This window comes from Cucurbita moschata, unplaced genomic scaffold (genome assembly GCF_002738365.1).
Source record: "Cucurbita moschata cultivar Rifu unplaced genomic scaffold, Cmos_1.0 Cmo_Scf00012, whole genome shotgun sequence".
Taxonomy (NCBI): Eukaryota; Viridiplantae; Streptophyta; class Magnoliopsida; order Cucurbitales; family Cucurbitaceae; genus Cucurbita; species Cucurbita moschata.
The window spans coordinates 2,453,341-2,476,421 of NW_019268528.1; the positions used below are offsets into that span (position 1 = coordinate 2,453,341).

Below are 23,081 nucleotides of genomic sequence, written 5' to 3' on the forward strand. Positions count from 1 at the left end.
CACCTACCTCATAGATTTTATAACCCCAGATCACTAGTATCATTTCAAGTACCTACCTCCCCATGGCTCCTCCGTGTTGAAATATCAAACTCAAACATAACGTATGATGTAAAAACAGAGATTTGAGGGTTTTCCAAACTTACTAACGGCTCCCTTAGCAAGCTTCACCACTCCCGTGCGTGGTGTTGGTCACTGACTCACTCTCCCAGTCCCTGAGCGATCTCGCCATGGATCAAGAATTTACAGATCCCAGACCCGATTGACGACAATGAAGTTCGGAGAAAGGTTGAAGAATTTACCAGATTACGGTATCCGAGACAAGATTCACGACAATGGAAGAGTTGATGATTGGTTGTTTGTCAAAGGATTGTGGTTTTTGAATACAAGGGGCATGAGGTCTTATTTATAGATTTTTTTTAGTCCCTCCTCCATTACTTTCCGATGTGGGATTTAGGATTCTAACTTTTATTTTTATTTTCTTTTTCCATCCATTTTCCTCTAACTTTCTTCAACAATCAAATTTCCACGATTGGTATATTTTGTTAGACGAACACGATTCTCCACAATTGTATGATATTGTCCACTTGGAGTATAAGCTCTCATGGCTTTGCTTTGAGCTTCCTCAAAAGATCTCATTCCAATGGAAACAGTATTCTTTGATTATAAACTCATGATCATTCCCCAAATCATTCCCTAAATTAGCCGATGGGAGACTTTCATCATCCAACACCTCCCCCCGAACAAAGTACGTCTCCCCTTAATTGAGGCTCGACTCTTTGTCTTAGTCATTTTTTACTATGCCTTCGAGGAGGCTAGACTCATTTTCTTTTGGAGTCCTTTGTTCGACATTTGAGGATTTACCAATCTATTGGCACGACTAAGTTTAGGGCATAACTATGATACTATGTTAGACGAACACGACTCTCCATATGATATTGTCGACTTTAAGCATAAACTCTCATGGCTTTGCTTTGAGCTTCTCCAAAAGGCCTCATTTCAATAAAGATAGTATTCCTTGATTATAGACCCTTGATCATTCCCTAAATCATTCCCCTAAATTAGCCGTTGTGAGACTTTCATCATCCAACACTTCCCCTCGAACAAAGTACGCCTCTCCTTAATGGAGGTTCGACTCTTTGTCTTAGTCATTTTTTACTATGCCTTCGAGGAGGCTAGACTCCTTTTCTTTGGAAGTCCTTTGTTCAACATTTGAGGATTTACCAATCTATTGGGACGACTAAGTTTAGGGCATGACTCTGATACCATGTTAGACGAACACGACTCTCCATATGATATTGTCCAATTTGAGCATAAGCTCTCATAGCTTTACTTTGGGCTTCTACAAAATGTCTCAATCCAATGGAGATAGTGTTTATTGATTATAAACTCATGATCATTCCCTAAATTAGCTGACGTGGGACTTTTATCACCCAACATATTTAATCGTTAGGGTTTGTTCTACTATTTTTTTTATCGACATTCCCAAATTTCTATATTTTAAAATTAAATATAATTAGATAAAAATTATATTAATTTTAGAAAATAAAAAAGATTTCAGGAGGAAGAGAGACCTCAGCCCATCTCTTAGGTTGCAGACCCAACCCATCATAGAACGTAGAATTCTATCTCTTTAATCTTTTAGCAAATCAATGCTTTCTTTTTGCTGACGATTTACTACAAATAAGTAAAATGGCCGCCATTGTTGGAGCTTTGGGAACTACCTTTGCTTCTTCTTCTTCCTCTTATTCTTTTCGTTCTTCTTCTTCTGTTCTCCGGAAACTAACCCATTTTTATCACCCTTCTTACTCTGCTTCTCTTCGGGGTTCTTTTGCTTTTTTTCGCTTCTGTTCTCGTGGAGGGAAGTGCATGGCTCACTCGCTGGCCCGGGCCAATCTCGGCCTTACAAATCCTGCTCCTAATGAAGCCCCCCAGGTGATTGGGACATTGAAATGTTACTACTCACTGATTGTTCGTTCTTGATTGTCTTGTTTTTCGACTTGTGGTGGGTTTTGTTTGATTGGGTTTTCTTGGATTGAAATTTAGGAATTGCGTGGTTGGTTTCTCTTAATGGGTTTTTGAGGTTGAATCGATTGGGCTTGTGTTTATGTTTTTTGAAATGTGGGTTACAAGGATCTATTCTACATGTTGGATTTGCTTCGGTCTCTTTGTTTGTTCATTTGCGTTACGGATTCGTTTTGTTTTTAGTTCGTTTGATCGGTATTCATTGTTGGAACTGATATCGATTTTCTAACAGAACCATCGGGTGTTGTATTTTTTTGAATTCTGTTTCTTTAGAGGTTTTGGGGTGTTCATGTTTGTCGTGAAGTATTAATTGTATGTTACCTGTTTGTGAAAATGTCTCAAAGATATCTTTTGGGGCAAAAGACATTGATGTCTTGGAATGGGAAGGAGATTTGCTTGCAGTTGGTGTGACAGAGAAAGATGTGGACAAGGATGAAAATTCCAAGTTTAAGAATCCGATTTTGAACAAGCTAGATTCGCGCTTGGGCGGATTGTTGGCTGAAGTATCTGCTGAGGAAGACTTCACCGGAAAGGTTGGCCAATCAACGGTTATTAGATATCCTGGTCTTGGCACTAAGAGGGTTAGTTTGATTGGCCTTGGACAGTCAGCTTCAAATGTAGCAGCCTTTCGAGGTCTAGGTGAGGCCGTTGCATCAGCAGCGAAGGCATCTCAAGCAAGTGAAGTTGCTATATCCCTTGCCTCTTCCCAGGAACACTCTTCTGAATCCAAGCCCAACATTGCCTCAGCCATTGCATCTGGTACTTGTCCCATCTTCTGGATAGAGCAGCTTGTTGTTGTATTTGATACTGAATTCTCTCTTTTGCTTGAATGGATTACAGGAACTATACTTGGGATATTTGAAGACAATAGATACAAATCAGAGTCCAAAAAGTCCGCTCTTAAATCTGTGGAAATTATTGGTCTTGGATCTGGAGCTGAAGTAGATAAAAAGATTAAATATGCACAAGATCTCAGTTCTGGGATACTTCTAGGAAGAGAACTTGTCAATTCACCAGCAAATGTACTCACCCCAGGTTCGCTCGATTTTACGTTTTAACTATTAAAATCCATTCCTTACTCTCTTCCTAGTCGATTATATGCCTCTGCGTGTTTCAAATTTCCAGTGGCACGGAAGGCCAGTTACATTTTTTAGTCTGTGTACCCTAAAGAAAATATTTGAGTTTCAAATTGATGTAATGTGTCATAGCGTTTATTTTATGATCGATGCATGCGCAGTATTAACCTTGTTACATCCACAAATTAGGGGCACTGGCAGCAGAGGCTACAAAGATTGCATCAACTTACAGCGATGTTCTTTCTGCAACCATTTTAAATGAAGTGCAATGCAAAGAATTGAAGATGGGCTCCTACCTTGGTGTTGCTGCAGCCTCCACAAATCCTCCCCATTTTATCCACTTGTGTTACAAACCTCCCAGTGGACCGGTATCGGTCAAATTGGGTTTGGTTGGTAAAGGATTAACCTTCGACAGGTGATTATATGTCGACAAAAATTGGAACTTTCTTTAGAAAATGCTCAATGAAATTAGAAATGGATGTATTTATTACTCTGATAGAATCAACTTAAATTCATATAAGGTTTTATTTATGTCCTTAAGTCAACATATGGTTGGTTAACACTCCGTCTTTTCTTTCCATCAGTGGTGGCTATAACATTAAAACTGGACCTGGGTGTTCAATTGATATAATGAAAATTGACATGGGAGGTTCAGCAGCAGTTCTTGGTGCAGCAAAAGCCATTGGCCAAATCAAGCCTCTTGGAGTGGAGGTAAAACATTTGAGCTGTTCACCACTTTAATATCGTTAGGATCTTAAACGTACTTATAAGTTTTACGAGCTTGTATTCCTTTTTTCTTGTACTCAAACAGGTTCATTTTGTCATCGCTGCCTGTGAGAACATGATAAGTGGAACTGGCATGAGACCTGGAGATATTATCACTGCTTCAAATGGAAAGACGATAGAGGTATATCTTCTTTGGTCGATTGAACCATAGAAAGTATCTTCGAGCTAAAATCATTGTGATCGTTTATGTTTGTGTTCAGTTCGGACCCAAATTGTTTGTCATTTAGATGACACAGACTGTGTGGCTGAGCCGAATTTCGCTGTTATATTGATTCGGAGTGGATGGATAAGAAACAGTCCTTCAGATTTGATTGTAACAGTATGGAAAGTTCTTACCGAAACCACAATATTCTGCCTACCTTCTAAAAATGGAACTCACTGATAAAAATAATTATAACTGTAACAATAAGAGTTATACTAATACTACCCACGATAAGCACATACTCGGCCGTGATGACATGAGATGTAAAATCGAGCATTTAATGGCAGTTCGATGTAGCTGAAAAAGACTGGAATTGGACCTGCATGCTTTTGAATATTGATGATCCTTATACTTTTTCTGGATACCTGCTTTCTGATGATCTATTCTCCCCCTTATTACAAATCATAGTATACACCATCCTTTTATTTACCTTAATTTTGGCCAGTTTTCAGGTTAATAACACTGATGCTGAAGGCAGGCTTACGCTCGCTGATGCTTTGGATTATACTTGTAAACAGGGCGTTGACAAGGTATATATATTCATAAATTAATATTAGATGATTGATTAATTTGGATTGAACGTCGATATTGCGGATTTATTCAATATCTAATTAAAAAAGTAGATCTATTGAACCTCGGATACCTGTAGTTCTAAAAATAGTTAATAATGAATCCGCCCTTTTCCATGTAGTCTATCGTATTTTAATTTAATATCAATGAGTGTCGAGACCAGCTCTTGCACACCTCGACTAATCTCATGGGACAATTCACAGGCCTGTCTGGCCTTACGTCATTTACATGTTTAGAACCTATCGGATATTAAATCCTAAGTTGGTAGCCATGATGCTTGAACTCGTTCCTTCTAATCCTAACATATAATATCTAGCTTTAGCAAGTTAAAACACGTGCATGATCATTTATAAGTTGCCTAATAGTGTGTAAGTTGGATAAATTTGTGTTCATTTTTATGGCATTACACAGTAACCAGATATGTCATAACTAATAGATCTGGATATTGTTCTTTTCTTATGCAACACTAAATTTCTTTGCAGGTAATTGACTTGGCTACTCTAACTGGTGCTTGCATAGTTGCTCTCGGGCCTTCAATTGCAGGTATGGTAACCGACTGAGCATCATTTGCTTTATAGTCGATCTGTAATGAAGAATATGACAATAGGTTTTCTTGTGAGTTGTTAAAAACTCTGGATCATCAAAGACAAAGTAGAAAGTAGAAAGTAGAAAATACTGTAATGAAAGGAAGATAGGAGTTTGTCGCTAGGTAGTTGACCAAATAGGATCGTCCAGTTCCTACCGACAAAAGTTCTAGAAAAGAGATTACCTCTAACCAACCAAGAGTTCTAGAAATGTTGAATGGTTGGAGACACTTTCGATATCGATCCTTTTCGTTTTCCTTTCTCTCTCAAACACCTGGCTTTATAATTGGAGACTACAAAAGTAAATGAAATTGATAGTTTCAAAATTCTTCAGAAAATAAAGAGTCAAATTGTCAACCGAAGCATTACGTGCGCTCCCCTTGGGTTGAAACAAGAATTTACTTCAGTTATATAAGGATCAACAGGATTGTATAATATCATACATGAGTATTTCTCTGGTAAAAGTATTAATATCGGTTTGATTTCGGATACAATATCGCCACCATAGATAAAATTTTACTCACTTCTTCAGAAGGTTGGTTGTTGTTTAGTCAATGATGCAAATAAACATGTGGTTCGCCTGAAATAAAGTGTATATCTGTCGTATCGAATTCCGTTTTGTTTTCCAGGTGTCTTTACACCTAGTGATGACTTGGCAAAAGAGGTATTGGCTGCTTCAGAAACCAGTGGTGAGAAACTTTGGAGGATGCCATTGGAGGATAGTTATTGGGAATCGATGAAGTCGAGTGTGGCTGATATGGTCAACACCGGTGGTCGTCCGGGTGGTGCCATTACAGCTGCTCTGTTTCTGAAACAGGTGGATATCATCTTCTTCTTGAACTTCCTGAAAAGGAGTAGTTTGATCATCTCTTTGTGCTTTCATTCAGCATTGATTGACATGACTAGCTCTAGAAATCTACCATGGCTCTGAAGATGAGATTATCCTCTAAATTAGTTCTACGCTTTAGAAGACTCATATTTGAATTCATGTTTCTGTAGTTTGTTGATGAGAAGGTCCAATGGATGCACATTGACATGGCAGGCCCCGTCTTCAGCGACAAAAAGCGCACTGCAACGGGGTTCGGCGTCGCCACACTAGTTGAGTGGATTCAGAAGAATGCCTCTTAAGCAGTTGACGATCGAAGGGTAGATGACGAGAGACATCAGATCAATGGCTCTTCTGTGGATGCTAGGAGCTTTCATGGTGCTGGTTGTTAGCACTGTGAGATCAATCTGAATAAAAGCTGCGAGCAGCAGCGTCTGTGGTTTTATAAATGCTCTTACTTCGTTTTTTTAGCAATTAAATTATGAGAAATGGGGCTTAGAGAAGTTATAGACATTGAACGACACGATGACTGAAGGGTGAATTCACTTGATATATTTTCTAGTAGAAGCTCGATAGAACGTGTTTTTATGGTGCATAGAGAGACATTGTTCGTTATAGAGAAAAAAATTGTTAATCGTTTGGCAATGACACAAAAGTTCTATTGGAAAACAAGACAACGGAAAATTTTGGGATAAAATGTTACAACCATGTTAAGAAGAGAGTAGTTTGCTATTTTCATGTGCCGACAAGACGAAAGTGGGTTGAGACAAGGCAAATGTATGATGCAACCAAGGAGGACAGTGCATCGTCTAACTCACTAATAAAGATGTACATTGAACATAGGTTTGACGAGGGTCGACTATGTCACCTAGCCTTAACTTTGAAAGTTGGGGTTCGAGTTTGGGCATGCGGCTTTGGAGTTACATCTGTCTGTATGAAATATGAATGCTCGTAAAATTTAGTGTCAGTCAACCACCGAACAAACACCCGGATCAAATTCGTCTGCCTGTTAGCTTCCAACCCGTATGTAGAAAGCCTGAGAAATATAAGCACAAAATACATATTGAGGATTGATTTCAGTAACCTTTTTTACCAGTTACAAGCTACAATCACATCTACAATACATTAAGTTCAGCCCATCTAATCAGTTTCAAAATAAAAACTAGGAGGCACATAATAATGCATTCAGTTTTTGTCACATTACACAACAAATCAATCTGCATCATCAGCGCTAAAATCTGGCTCTGGAGGCTTCTGCAATTTTATCAATTCCTGAGCGCTTTTCGCGTTCCGATATCGCTGAACGCCACGGAGAGCATTGGCAGCAAATTTGGAAGCTAAGAACGTTGCACGAATACTATAAGATCCTCCGCTCGTAGTAGTTTGAGCTCCTTCAGATTCTTCTGCTGCAACTTCTTCCTTTTGACGAAGTTCTAAAGACTTTCTCTTGGAATACCGACGCCACGCTGCTTGGATGAAGCAAGCTGCCCAGGTCCTCCATTGCTGCGAGTAAAATCGGAAGGTATGTTGTACCTGTCTACTGTGAAGGCGCCTGAACTGACTGGCCACGAATTTCAACTCTTCAGCAACAAGGGCGAAAGCCTCAACCTCTGTAATAGCCTTTACTGTCCTTGTAGAAGTAGGAAGATTCGAACCAGATTTCGGGTCTAGAGCCCAGGTCAAAAGCTCCTCACCACAAAAATCACCTTCTTTCAAAAAGGTACGGTTGAAAAATCCACTCCGCCCGCCATCCGTGGTCACACTCTCGAGCCGACCACGTATAATGAAAAGCATCTCATCAACTGGATCACCTTCACGGACTATGTAAGTGTACTCCGTAAACAAACATGGTTTCAGCCGCTCACAAATAGCATCAAGCAGCCTTTCGTCCATGTTTTCAAACAGAGGAACCTAAAAATCATCAAGGAATATGAAAATATTAACAGAGTACAAAGGGCAAAACAATCCTAGGATGAAAATTACAAACTGAAGCCTGCAAATTCAACGGTTATCATGAACTTATATACATATGGACGTTTTTAAAGAAATGTAGTACCACGCTTTGAATTTGCACTATTGTAGTAGATATCGTTAGAATATTCATGTTTAGTGTAAAAAGTTTACTACCGACTTAATAGTAATAATAAGAATTGTCGGGAGAGAGTTCCACGTTGGCTAATTTAAGGAATAATCATGGGTTTATAAGTAAGAAATACATCTCCATTGGTATGAAGTCTTTTAGAGAAGTCCAAAGCAACGCCATGAGAGCTTATGCTCAAAGTCGACAATATCATACCATTGTGGAGATCTGTGACTCCTAACATGGTATTAGAACCAAATTTAGTCATGTCAATAGAATCTTCAAGTGTTGAATAAAGAAATTGCTAGCCTCGAAGGTGTAGTCAAAAGTGACTCATGTGTCGAACAAAAGATGTACTTTGTTTGAGGACTCTAGAGAAAGGAGTCGAGCCTCGATTAAGGGAAGGTTGTTCAAGGCTACATACACTTTAGGGGAGGCTCTATGGTGTACTTCGTTCGAGGGGAGGATTGTTGAGGATTGTTGGGAAGGAGTCCCACATTGAATAATTTAGGGAATGATCGTAGGTTTATAAGCAAGGAATACTTCTCTATTAGTATGAGGCCTTTTGGGGAAGTCCAAAGCAAAGTCACGCGAGCTTGTGCTCAAAGTGGACAATATCATACCATTATGGAGATCCGTGATTCCTATCACAATACACATGAAACTTTTCTAAAGAAATTTAGTTCCACCCTTGGAGGTTGTGATAAATATTTGTACATAATGAAAGAATTTACTCCTGCCTAAATAATAATAATATGAACAAACCAACCAAACAAAGAAAAAGAGTCAAAGCAATAACCTTACCCTTCTTACTAAAGCCAGACAAAGATGCCGCTTAATATCTCTCCTAAGATCCTTGGGTAAAGTTTGAACCAAACTCTGTTCATCCACCCCACGGGTCTCCAACCACTTGTACTGATCGTAACGCCTGACTCTCTCCCGAAGCTCCTGTGGCAGCAAGCGGTGGTGCATCCACTGCTCCGAATCACGCTTTTTCACCCTCATCTCCTCAAGTCTTATGGTTAGAGATTGAAGATAAGTCTGTCATAATAACATTACCATCAGTTTCGGAATGTCAACATGGTTTTCTCTTTTCCACTCTTGAACATAATATTGTAGTTCAAATGTCTAGGTTAACAAAAAAAGATCAGCAATGGTCTTAAATTAAAAATGAGATAATAAAAAAAAATTAAAAAAAAAAACAGACAAGGAGCTCAGTCAGTAGAAAAGACACAAACTTCACACACCAAGCCAAATTGTAAAAAAAAATCCTACAGCCATTTCAACCAAACCACCCAAAAAGTTAGCACAAGTTGCATCAGTTCACAAAATACTAAAGAGGCCATAATTGCATTAGTTCAGAAAATATAAACAGTAGCCACAATTGCATTAGCTTACAAAATAAAGTTTGCCACTAAGACCAATTAAATGAACTGCGAAAATGAATGGATCTACAACTATTTAGATTATAGATTGAAGTGGTAGCCGTGGAGGGAAAGTTTAATGCGGTTTCAGTAACGATGACAAGTATTCAAAATGTTCAAAAATCCCAACTCAAAATTACCAGTGCCTTGCAAACAACATCAAATTGATAGTATGAAGCAGTATCCTTGGCAGCAAATTACTCCAGAACTAGTAAATTGAAAATTCAAATTCAATGAAATGAGAAAACATAATCAAATGTTTATATAAGAGGGAGGGTGTAACAGTCCAAGCCCACTACTAACAAATATTGTCTGCTATGGCTCGTTACTTATTGTCGTCAACCTCACGGTTTTTAAAACGCGTCTCTTAGGGAGAGATTTTCACACCCTTATAAGTAATGCTTAGTTCCTCTCTCCAACCGATGTGGGATCTCACGGGGGGAACCCAAGCTAGTACGAGGGGTAGGCAGCGGGAAAATGATCCCTGGGGTACAGTGGTTGTCCATGTTGGGTCAAATAACTATAGACCGGAACAAACTCTCATTGGAATCCCGTTTAGGAGACTGGAAGGTATCGTTGAAGGGGAAGGGATGCCATTCTACAAAGACTCCCAAGTGTCTTTGAAGGCACTGTTGAAATTGATACGTGTTAAAGATCACGTGTTTGTTTAGATTGCTGTCAATTAGTATTTGATTAAATCTCCTTAAAGTTAGGAGTTGATTTAGTTTTGATTTGATTTAGTTTTGATTTAGTTTTTTATTTGATTTAGTTTTTGATTTGTTTATTGGTTTGTTACCTTGCTCTTCATAATATAATCTTCTCATCAACCATTCAATCCCTCATTCTTTTCACTAACAAATTGGTATCAGAGTCATGCCCTAAAATTTAGTCGTGCCAATAGATTGATAAATCCTCAAATGTCGAACAAAGGACTCTAAAAGAAAAGAAGTCAAGCCTCCTCGAAGGGATAGTAAAAAATGACTAAGACTCCAAAGGAGTTGAGCCTCGATTAAGGGGAGGTGTACTTTGTTAGAGGGGGGTGTTGGATGATGAAAATCCCACATCGGCTAATTTAGGGAATGATCATGAGTTTATAATCAAAGAATACTCTCCATTGATTTGAGGCCTTTTGGGGAAGCCCAAAGCAAATCCATGAGAGCTTATGCTCAAAGTTGACAATATCATACCATTGTGGAGAGTTGTATTCATCTAACATGGTATCAGAGCTCAATTCAACTCATTTCCCCTGCCTCATTCGTCACTGAAATAGCCACTCCTAATCAACAATTGCAGCTTGCCCCGAAGGCCTCGTCCGATGCTTTGAGAACTTCGCCAAGTCCCAGCCTTGGATCAAAATGCCGAAGCACGACAGTGCGTCGGAAATACAGAATACCAAAAACAAGAAAATCAAATTGTCCTTTTCGCTCGCTCCAATGGACGCAGGGAGGGGAACCAAAGCTCGCCATCTTCACAATCAGTAAGAAAACGTATGCATTGTGAGATAACCAAGACACCACAATGGAGAGCAGGACCAATGGGACCAAAAAACTCTTTGTAACTCTTGCGGTTTTTCAGTATAAGTCCGGTAGACTCTTCCCCGAATATCGACCAGCAGCAAGTCCAACTATCATCCCATCCCTTTCTAGAAACCTCAAATTTCAACAAAAACAGCAAACACGGTTGTGTGCTTACATTCCACAGGTCAAGCGTGATAAGCTTGACAAAAAGGCAGAAGCTGGCATCTTTGTTAGTTATAGCACTATATCCAAAGCTTACAGAGTTTTTCAACCACACCCTAGTCGTGTTATTGTGAGCCAAAATGTTCATTTTGCTGGAAATGAGCAATGGAATTGGGAAGAACTGACGAAGGTGAATCAGATTTCTAATGCACCAAACAATTTAATCTTTGGTAGCATGTTAGAAGAGTCTGAAGATGAACGACAAGAAGAGTCTGAAGATGAACGACAAGAAGAGTCTGAAGATGAACAACAAGAAGAGTTTGGTTGATGATGCACCTATCAGAGGAGAAGATTTCGGTGATTGAGAAAAACAAAACCTAGGAGTTGGTTGATCGACCTCTAAACAGAAAGATAATTGAAGATGGGTGTTCAGAAAAAAAACTTGGAGTTCACATCTAAACGAGGAGTGTTAAAGATCACGTGTTTGTTTAGATTGCTGTCAGTTAATATTTGATTAAATCTTAGTTTACTGGTTTGTTACCAGATTTTCTGCATATCTTTAGATAGATTTTCTAAATATCATTTTGTATTCTCTGTATATATATATAGTCTTCTTGCTCTTCATAATATAATCTTCTCATCAACCATTCAATCACTCACTCTTTTCACTAACAATATGGAAGGAAAAACATGGGATTTTGCTGGATTAGGGGCGTGTTTTTTTTAATAAGAACACTAGACTTTCCTTGAGAAAAAATGTAACAATACACGGCATACAAAAACGAAAAGCCCACCAAAAGGAGCCAGCTATATGAAAAATCTCCAATCAAGTAAAACGTGACCCAAAAAACTATGGTGTTACCTGCATGTTGCCAATAAGAAGAGCAAAGAGGATGAGACCAAGTACAGCTAATGCAATAGAAAAGATCACTTCACCCGGGTACGTGCTTGTTTGAAGCCCCTGCCCAAGCGTACTGCCGAGAATTGAAATAAAAATAAAATAAATAAAAGCACTACATTCAAAAACTTGGGCACATATGCTTCTGCACTTTCAAGTATAATCATCATTTTCATGCAATTTATTGGGTAAAAGATCATGTACGAGAATTTTCAACCTTGGTCCAATCAATAAGGCGAAAAAAGATAACCAAAGGTATAGTTACCAATCGTATCAACTTTGATGTTCATTTTCTTGCAGATTGACACTACAATAGATTTGAAAACGGAACGTCTCACAAACCTTGGTACATGATGCACAAATTTTTTCTACATGAACATGGGTGCATAATGCATAGATATGACCAAGGATGATGCACGAGGTACATGCATATAAAGTACAAATCTCCCTGGGAAAGATTTCTGTGTGAACGACAGCCTTTTAATATCCATGGCAGACACAACAATCCACTGGCTTATTTACATAGGGTAATACATACCTTAAGTTTTGTAGCCCCCACCACAGACAGTAACAATATTTAACGATAAAACTCTTAGATGCGGCAATACCAGAGGACAGAGCCTGTTTAAAGATTCCAAAATCAAACAGATCATTATCATCAGCAGGTTTGCAACTTGACTTAATGCCATCCACACCTGTCTGGTTCCAAGTTGCATAACCTTCCATGCCTTGGTTACCACAATATAAGAAATCTTTCCTGCAAATCGGGGCCTTACAATACTTCTGCCAACATGTATCATTGCGTTCCACAGCTAACAAGTACCATAATGCTCCAACTATCTGCAATGTTTAAGTCAAGTAAAAACAAACTCAATTTGGTTGATAACTGATTTATGTTCTTATTGCTTGAAATCTCAGCCAATTTGGAAATAAACACATACGGTTTAAAAAACATTAACTGTTAGGCTTCTTTTTATTTTTTATTTTTTTAAAGGGAAACCGAGCTTTCATAGAAAACGGTGAATAAGTACACAAGGGCACACACACAAAAAAAAAACTAGTCCCACAAAAAGGAGTTCCAATGAATTAATCAAAGCAATAAAACCAATAAGCCAAAAAGTTATCCAGCCCACACCAAAATGTCCATATCCATCCAAAACAAATCCAACATGTACAAAAACAAGTGCTCACGTTTATAGTGTCATCCAGACAAGGGTTTTCAAACGTAGCCACAAATCTTAAAAAATGGGGGAAAAATCAACAAAGAGGGGTTTATCAATTTAATGACTAACCAAGTTTAAGACTTAATTTGATGAACTTAAAACCTTCAGGTCAAATTCCACCTTACGAGCAAAGCACAGATAGTACGAAACCAAAATTCTCTTAAATTATTGATTCTTAACAGGAAAGTCAAAATTGAGCTGCTTATGTCCTGCTACCAATCATTAACAAACTCCATAAAAGAAAAAATAATAAATAAATAAATAATCAATATAACCTGGAACAATTATTTAGAAATAAAATTAAATGCAAAATTCTTAACAAACTGTGCACCAACTGCAGAGGGAAAAGGAGGGACTTACATGACTTGCAAGCATATATAATAGCAAATAATATGCAGCACCTGCCCAAGCAGTTTCAGCAAATACACCTGTTGTCCTTTTCAATTCCGAAGTCAATGGTACCGCTCTAAGAAATCTTGGGATATACTGTAGGAATACAATTAAAAGAAGGGCTTGTTTTGTCACATATACATCGGAACCTTTTGACCTCTGAAGAAATCTCCAAACCACAATCTGCATATAAATAAATGGCAGATCAATTCTCAATATCCAGAATCTTACTAGCAAAACTCACGAGAATTACTGGAAGTGTGAAAATTGGACTGTGAATATAAGATTGTGAATTCTCAATAAATGGCAGATTAGATCCCATTAGGCTCCTTTCAGGCTACTATTTTTGTTGGGCCCTTTATTTGCTAGCCCTTGTTTGACCCTGTGGTATTCCTTCATTTTTTTCCCTCAATGAAATCATGATTTATCAATTAAAAAGATATGTTTCAAAATAAGAATTTCTCCAAACAATATTTACAGCAATGCGTATTAAACTACTAATAAATAGATAATCAAAACCGTGAGGTTGGCATAAACCTAAATACCCTCCTCCCATGCGGATAATCAACGCAAAGTGGTCAATTTGCTTCTGATCATTAGAGCCTTTCCGCTATCTTTGAGCTCAAGATCAATATAACTAAATCAACTATGGCTAGCGTAAACCTAAATACAAAAGAAATAAAGACTGCCTCCTTATGGGGTTGCCTAATGCAATCCTTTCCCATTACATAATTGGGCCTTCCCAAGATCCAATCATGAAAAATAATAATAAATAAAAACTAGTGAGGCTTAGCAAATGGGACACACTCTGCTCTAAAGTTGGCCAGCTCACCTTCGTTCCAGCCATCCTTCTAAGCCTACTAACCTATTATCTCTCAATGTTTTCTGCCCCTAGGAAAATCTGTACAAAAATTGATAGAACGCTGTTGAACTTTCTTTAGGAGGACACATATGAAGAAAGGGGAATAAACTTATCAACTGAAAGATAGTTGCTTCCCCAACTTGGAACGACAGCTTTGGTCTAGCTAGAACCAAGGACAAAAGCATGGCTCTTCTTTCCTAGTGGATTTCGGGGTTCGATGAAGATTATGATTTGTTATGGAAAGATGTGATGTGAGCCAAATACCCAACTAGTTCTTCTAAAAGTTTCCCTCAATATGCAGATTCGTTAGCTTGAGAAGCCTTCGGTTTTGCATCCTGAAGCTTAAAGGCATGTTCATAATAATACCTCTCCTATTACTAAGGATGGCATTAGCATCTTCTTTTGGAATAAGTACTAGATTAGCAGAGACATCTCAATTCTCAAATGTCGCTTCCCTAGGATCTATGCTCTCTCTACTTAGCAAAACAATTATAATTGTGAGATGTGGGATAAACGAAGAGGAAGATAGGCATAGAGCTAAGAATGTCTCTAAGAGTCAATGACTTCAAGATTGGAATCACTTTTCAAAAATTATAAACAACAAAATGACCTCCGCTGGATAAATTGACATGGAATTTTGAAAAGGGCAGGGCTTTCTCTATGACATTGTTACAAGGTTCCTTTACATTTGACTATCAATTTCTCTTTCCTGCCTCCTATAAGTTATGGAAATGAAAGCCACTAGAAAAAATGAAAAATCTTATTACGATCTCTTGCCCTTGAAAGTATTTGCACTGTTTACATAATTCACAAGAGATTTTTGGCTCTGGGCTATCTACCCGAACTGGTGCATTCTATGTAAACATTCTTGTAAGAAGAAAGCTAGAAACAGAGTTCGGTGGCTTATGTTTCCATTGATTTTGGAACTTTTTCCCCCAACTCCCAACAGTTAGAGGCACATTTGATATTTTTAGATTTTTGGTATATGTGGTTCATTTCCTAAGGGATATACACGAGCGATCAAACAAGGGTCCCATAAGATTTTTCTTGATAGGTTACTAGATAGATTCAATTACTTGGATAGTGTCTGAAGGCATTCCCCATTCATCTTACTTTCGCAATAGAGCATTCTCAAGAGGCATCTGGAGGATCTGGGTCATTTGTTGTGCGAGTTTAAACTCGTGAACTATCTTTAGGATCGGTGGTGTGGGGCTCAAAATAGGGATGAGCATTTTTTGTTGGAGGTGGTGGTTGTGCACTCCACTTTTGGAGGGAAGGGTAGGGTGTTGTAGCAAGCATGCTTCTTTGCTATTTCGTTAGGATATTTAATTGGAGTGTAATAGTAGGATTTTTAGGGATGTTGAGAAATCTAAGAGAGGAGGGCTTGTTTTTTGCTTGCCCTTGTATTCTTTCACTTTTTTAAAGAAAGTTTCGTTTCTTACCTAAAAAAAACAAGGTGGTAAGTTTAAATTGTTTACATAAAGAAGAAAATCTCATAAACGGAGAAAAAATGCATATAGAGCATAATAGCTATTTGTGTCCATACCTGTGGAAGGGGCAGCACAGACACCAAATCAATGATGAAATACCGCCGCAAGTATCGCTTTGCAATTTGTGTAGGATCAATCACAAGTTCACCTCTCCCAAACACCCGAGATGATGGAGCAATATAAGCTGTCCGGAATTGGAGAGCCATGTGGACAAGATAGAAAACATCAATAATTGTCCGCAATGTTGTCACTGTAATTGCCAGCTTTCTATCAATGCCAAGACAGTTTGAGTTTCCATTAATAACAGGAACATAAAAGAACAGGGGGTCCACAGATATTGCCAAAAAACATGATATGACAAAAAGTTTATTGAAAAACAAGAGCAATTTGTCTTGAGGGTCGAAGATCTTCATCTTTGACTCTTTAAGATCCTCTGGAAATACAGCTCGAGACACCCCAAACTTGAGTGATCGGCCTATTGATTTAAGTCCTTCAGACCCTTTCCTCATTCCTCTCTTAAAGGATCCAGACGACTTATCATTTCCGTTGACTGCACGGTTAAATCCATCTATATTAAAACCGCATCTTCTCATTCCACTATCAGAAGGCGATGACAATCTGGAGTCCAAGTCATCCAACCTTGAAATAAATAATCAAAATGAAAAAGCATGTCAGATTTAAGTCTCATATTGTGTATCATCCAGAAAATGTAATCAATCATCACTATATTAGAAGGAAGACGATTGGGAAAACAATTTTTTAACAAGTTTGTCCACCTCCTTCCACTGATGATTTAACAACGCCTTCCATTGAATCCATTTCCGTTTGATTCATCCATTATAGATTATTTTTCCAAAATGACACATGTATGTGTACATACAAATATATGAGCAAATTTTTGGCATTTGAAATCAAATTGATTTTTTTCAACGAACTTCCAAAGTATACTTGAAGATTTTCTTTACACGTTTGCGTTATATAGCTACAACGGCTAAACTCCAAACTTGTACATTTATTGAACAGTTCAAAAGTTTCACATGACTGCAGGAAGTACACTGTTAGCCATCTTCACCCGCATAGAGGAAATAATAAAATGGAACAAAATAAGAACCACTTTACCTCACAAACTTTTCTCGCTGACCACCCATCAGTTGTGACTTGTAACCACAATCAAACATTTTCTGTAAGCATCTGAATTCATGCAGAAAAACATGTTAAGATAGATACCGTTCTCATTAGCCACAAACGTACAGTCACTGGCTACTGGAGAAGTCCAATGCCCATACTTTGAACAAAAACAATATGAAACTACAATTTCCAAAGACTTATATGTTGAAGTACATATTATCAAAGAATGATCAACACGCTAGAGTGAATGTGAGATCCTACATCGGTTGGGGAGGAGAACGAAGCATCCTTATAAAGGTGTGGAAACTTCTCCCTAGCAGACGCGTTTCAAAAACCTTGAAGGGAAGCCCGAAAGGGAAAGCCCAAAGAGAACAATATCTGCTAGTGGTAGGCTTGGGCCATTACCGTGAAGAACAAGATAGGAAAGTTATAACATATGCCATAGGAGTTACCACGCATGAACACCAATTGGTATAATAAATTGACCAGTGACTACCCTATCTTTTTTATGTTAACCAGCAATTTTCCTAAGCGCTCCACATTCTAACCGTTTGCTTCCAAAACGCGCTTCAATTTTCTAGAAAAGTAAAACCCACAAGTTACAACCGATTAGATCGATACATTTGCAGGCTAGGAGATGAAACAGTCCCATACCCATCACTGCTTACAACTTTGATCATACATAAAAACCAAAGAACTAAGATCTTAACCATGGGACTCTCAACGAACCCTTCGAGAGAAATCATTTCCAAAAACCAGGCTTCCTGGATTATCAGGTGATATCAAGATTACAAATGATACTCAACATAAGAAGCAACAAAATCAGCCCCCACTCTCCATAAACTAAACCCTAAAAAACAATACTACTCCCCTTCTTTCAATTTGTTCAAAGCCCATATGCCATGCCCAATCCTCCCAATACCATCCGAGGCCATTGAAACAGTCAATTACACAGACTCATGTATGTCAAGCAAGCAGAGGCAAAACCCCACCCCTTCAAACTCCAGCATCCAAATCATACAACTCTAATACTACCAACAAACAATCAATCAATCGGGTAAATATGATTACATTGCGAGTGTGCGTATGCTTAAACTAGTCAATGAAAGAGACTCACCACAACCAGAAATCGTCAGCTCAGTCCATGGCGCGCAGAGAGCGGGAGGAAATTAAAGCAAAGCAGTGAAGCCCGGAATTAGAAATGGATTCTGAAATGGATAAAAGAACACACACAACTAAATCTTCGGGGAAGGCTCGAACGCATTAAGCGGAGGAAAACGGAGGACTGATGAGCAACAGCAAGCGCCTCTCTTGAAGCCGACGAGGATCATTGACATCTTGAAGTAGATAACTACTATATTACCCCTCACGGCTGACTGAGTCAACAGTCGTCTTTTTTCCCTAAAATTATATTTTAAAATAAATAGGCTAATTTAATTAAACTTTTAAAACTTTTTTTTATATTTTTTAAATGAGATATTAATTAAATTTACTCAAAATTAAAGGTTTTTTTTTAATTTTTTCTTCAAACTTTAAGAATAATTTATTTATAAATTTTTAAAAAGTATTTTTAGACAAAGTTTTAATTATATTTTTATTAATTTAATTTCTAAACTCAACCCAACTATATTTTTTCTAATTATATAAAAAACACTTTTTTTTTTTTACTTGCATTTATTTTGAAACAACTAACAAATATATATTAAATTTACCATAAATATCTATACATTTTTAGTTTTTATATTTATATAATTAATTTTGGAATGAAAACCGTTATACTCTTTGAAAAAAAAATTCTAAACTTTCAAAAGTATTTTCAAAAATATTTTTATTGTCAAAGATATGAGCCGAAATCATTAATCTTCATATGTACATAAACACAAATTTCTCGATAACATTTTATAAATTTTGATAGAAGTATGATATATATATATATTCAATAATAAGGTCGAGAACCTCGTATGTTTTTTAGTTCATTTAAAACGATTAATTTTTAGATTGAAAATTCATATATTATCTACTAAATGTGTTCAGATTGACATGGGTCATATACATCTCACTCTCATTAAAAACGTCCTGGCTCTACTATTTTATTTTAGGTTAAATTATAAAACCGACTCATTTTTTTAGGTAAAATTATAGAAACGGCTCATTAATGGCATACTTTATTTCAAAAATGCCGCTGAACTTTTAATCGTCTCATATATGCTTTTAAAATTTCTATAAAAAAAATAAATTAAATTAAAATTAAAATTAATATTCTCGTACTAAGATAGTTGTGCACATAGTTTCAATAATATTCCTGAATTTAAAAAAATTACATTAATGAAACTGTTATCAACGAGCCATTGTATGTCATCGGTTTCAATCTGACCTAACATTTCCTTATTTTCTCTCTTTTTTGTATCGGTTTATTCTCATTATTTTATTCTCCAGTCTCTAAAATTATATAATCCAATCTCGACTATAACAAGAATAAAGGAAAATAACGAAAATATGCTAATATTTAAATTTTTTAACAGAGTTGTATGTAATTAGGTGAGTAAGGATGCATGTTTACTCATTAAAATCGGCTCGAAAACAGGGCGAGAAATATCTGTTTATACCGAAAATGAAAATTGAGCGAGAATATTTTTCTCGTTGTTAATTAAGCGAAGACGAAGATGAGGACGAGGACGAGGACGAGGACGGGAAATAAATTATTTTTAAAATATATTTTGATAACAAAATGCAAAATTGGATTTATAAATGATTTTTTATAAGATTTAAATTTCTATAGGAAAAGGAAATAAATAAATGATAATAAATAAAGTTTCTGGAACCGTTGACAACAAGCAAAGAGAGACTGAAAAAGAAAAGATTCACTTTGAGAGTCGTTGCACCGTCGTCTCAACCAAAGCTTCGCTGGTACGAACTATTTCCCCCTTTTTGGGCAATAAATCTCTCTATTTGTTCTTCTATTTGCCCTAGATTTAGGTGAATTCAAGAGATCGTAGCTTAGGGATTCTTGATTTGATCGGTCGTTGACTCTGCTCGCTTGCTGGTAAAGTTTTGTGGAAAGGGTATGCGAGGAAAACGTTGAAGAGAATCTCGTAGTTTGCTGGTTAATCCGTTGGATTTTTGTGATTCCTTAATAATTTGTGAGAATTTGGCGGTCGGAGTTGGGAGCTCGATTGAAGGGGCTGGTCCGATTTTCTTTCCGCATGTAATGGGAGATTTTTTTTTAATATATTTTTTTTTTCTTGTTGATTTCGATTGGACGGGTTGTTGAAGAATTTTGTGGATTTGGGGGTGATTGAAGTAGGTTTACGAACTTTGATGACTCTTCGTGCATATTATGTTTCCTTCCTTTCAATTTTTTGGTTTCCACGAGGCGGAGAAGGTCTTAGTTTAGTTTTCTTTGAGGTAGTTTGCATGTGCGAAGGCGGTATTTGTGCATAAAGTTTCGGTTTCATAGTTCATCAGAAAGAAAAAGTTTAAAGTTTTCCTTTGATTTTCGATTGATGATATTGGTCGGTTAAGAGATTTAAATGGTTATTGTCACAATAGTTTAGGCCACTTTCAATGATCAAAACAGGATGATGTGCTTTCCATCAGCTGTTAGCTTCTAGGTTTTCGACATACGGGTTTTGAAGTTTTGAGATTCTACTTGTATATTCTTATTAAAAACTTTAATCTGCTCGCGAACCAGATGACAACCATTTGAAACTCATTGCTTGTTGTATGATCTTCTGCATTTGTTATTTTGACATTTTTCTTTACTTAACTTAAATATGAAACGTCATGTCTTCTGATATTTCAAGAGTTGTGCGTTTCCAGGTATTCTATTTAGGATTTTTTTTTATATTATTCAGTAGTAAAGATGAGTGACAACTTGATGGATAAAGTAAATGCCTTGGGTGAACGCCTGAAGATCAGTGGGACTGAGATGAGCCGAAAGATGAGTGCAGGTGTCAGCTCTATGAGTTTCAAAATGAAGGAACTCTTTCAAGGTCCAAACCAGGGTGATAAGCTTGCTGAGGATGCCACATCAGAGACGCTGGAAGAGCCGGATTGGGCCCTGAATCTTGAGATATGTGACATGGTTAATTCCGAGAAAATCAACAGCATAGACTTGATTCGCGGGATTAAAAAACGTATAATGTTGAAAAACCCTAGGATCCAGTATTTGGCATTGGCGCTGCTCGAGACATGTGTTAAAAATTGTGAGAAGTCTTTCTCCGAGGTGGCAGCTGAGAGAGTTCTTGATGAGATGGTGAAGTTAATTGATGATCCACAAACTGTTGTTAATAATCGGAACAAAGCTTTAATGCTGATTGAAGCATGGGGAGAATCAACTAGTGAGCTTCGCTATTTGCCCGTTTATGAAGAAACATACAAGGTATCCATATATTTCTCTCTCTCTCTCTTTTTTTCAGTACAGGTATTCATATATCTCTGACCTTCTGTCTTTTTTAAACATCTTATTATGAAAAAGATTTAGGGCTTTAGCATAATCTCAGTGGATTAAGTTTAGAAGAATCGTTCATCTGCTGGCGTTTCCATTTTCTAAGTTTACACATAGAATGATAGATACCATGCATATATTTAGTATCACAAATATTGTTTCTAAGAAATTTTTGTCAGTTTGTAGTCTAGTAACTAAGCAACAAACTATGTTTAACGCTTGGACATATGAAGCGGAACAAGCTTATCTTGAGAAATAAAGCTTGATTTTAATTAAAAGGCAAGTAGGACCACTTGGAAAGTCTTCATGTTGTACCCTTTTTGTTTCTATTTTATTTTTTCTTGTTAGTTTAATTTTCACTTTCTTTTGTGATTACTAGCCTGCTGATGTATATGCTTCTTGGAGTTCGGTTAAATGTATTTCAGTGTGAGTTGATAGGGAGGGTTGTAGTGTTGTGAGGTTGGTTTGTTTTGTCTGGATTTGAATTTATTTGGTTTTTCGGGAGCGGATGAAGTATGTGGGGCATCAGAAAAGATTGCAGTATGTTATTAACTAAGTATGTAGAAAACTTGCTGACTGATATTGAAGCAACCAAAATTAAACAAATTGGAACGAGAAACCGAGAATTGTATGGATAAGAATTGTGTTAGGAACCTCTCAAACGTGCAAAGAAGAAAGACAATTTTGTATTCCTCTATAGGAAATAACAAGGGCATTTTGCCCCCAAAGAATGCGTTCTTGTTGTTCTCCACAAAGGTATTCTTATCTTTGTTTCTTGCTTCCCTCCGTTCCTAACTTTGTGAATGGTACGGCCGAACTAGGATGGTCTTAGGCTGCATGGAGTGGAAAAAATTCTCTGAGGGATTTCTAACCCCGCGACTTAACACATCATGAAGGACCAAACCTTAGATCTTAGTGTATGTGGTGACCATATCTTTGGAGGAACCCTTGCGAACCCACTCAGTTTCACCCAATGATGGAAGGTCCTTGTTCAAGTGGCTACATCCACATCTTTCTTTGGTTTAGAAAAATCCCCTTCCCCAGTAGACCAAGGAGACTTGAACATGTGGCCTTCCTCTTTGATGCTAAATACCAATTGAAGTGGGATGAATTGACCTAATCTCCCGAAGGGAGGAAGTTCTATCTATTGCTGTATATCACTTTGGACAAAGTCCAGTAGCGCACTTTCCAAATGTGTACTCCTGCCCCTTTTGAGGCATCCCAATTCTTTTGAAAGAGGAAACAAAGCTTTTCATTGAAATTCTTTTGAAAAGCTAAAAACATCAATACATCATTGCATAGAAACACCCCCTTAAAAATTAAATGAGATGACCCCTAGATCCAAAAAAGTTAACTCCATTCAATCCACACCCCCCTTCCCCCCCCCCCCCAAA

General features: G+C 37.4%; 3 protein-coding genes across 5 annotated transcripts in view; 2 read left to right on the forward strand and 1 right to left on the reverse strand.

Annotated features, from left to right (window-relative positions):
* The first annotated feature begins 1,574 nt into the window (after positions 1-1,574).
* On the forward strand, positions 1,575-6,756 carry LOC111450254 (leucine aminopeptidase 1-like). Its single transcript, XM_023090277.1, has 10 exons — positions 1,575-1,932; positions 2,367-2,781; positions 2,863-3,057; positions 3,288-3,513; positions 3,683-3,809; positions 3,910-4,005; positions 4,539-4,616; positions 5,139-5,199; positions 5,870-6,057; positions 6,240-6,756. Exons 1-10 carry the CDS (start codon positions 1,690-1,692, stop codon positions 6,366-6,368), a joined length of 1,758 nt encoding a protein of 585 aa, XP_022946045.1. The 5' UTR covers positions 1,575-1,689; the 3' UTR covers positions 6,369-6,756.
* Positions 6,757-7,110: 354 nt separating this feature from the next.
* LOC111450253 (probable cyclic nucleotide-gated ion channel 5) lies at positions 7,111-18,608 on the reverse strand. The gene is made up of 8 exons (XM_023090276.1): positions 18,358-18,608; positions 17,232-17,303; positions 16,169-16,751; positions 13,731-13,943; positions 12,686-12,987; positions 12,112-12,223; positions 8,951-9,187; positions 7,111-7,977 (listed from the first exon to the last, which is right to left on the reverse strand). The coding sequence occupies exons 2-8, from the start codon at positions 17,288-17,290 to the stop codon at positions 7,279-7,281; spliced, it is 2,205 nt and encodes a 734-aa protein (XP_022946044.1). The 5' UTR covers positions 17,291-17,303; positions 18,358-18,608; the 3' UTR covers positions 7,111-7,278.
* The window catches only part of LOC111450259 (TOM1-like protein 1), a 14,597-nt gene continuing 3,511 nt past the window's right edge, over positions 11,996-23,081 (forward strand). The window contains exons 1-3 of one of the 3 annotated variants that reach the window (XM_023090285.1): positions 11,996-12,007; positions 20,420-20,445; positions 21,060-21,621. In XM_023090285.1, coding sequence (XP_022946053.1) covers positions 21,103-21,621 — 519 coding nt within the window. In that variant the 5' untranslated portion in view covers positions 11,996-12,007; positions 20,420-20,445; positions 21,060-21,102. Of the gene's footprint in view, positions 12,008-20,057; positions 20,148-20,173; positions 20,303-20,419; positions 20,446-21,059; positions 21,622-23,081 lie in introns of those variants that run through there. The other 2 variants (XM_023090284.1, XM_023090286.1) reach the window with 2 other exon arrangements.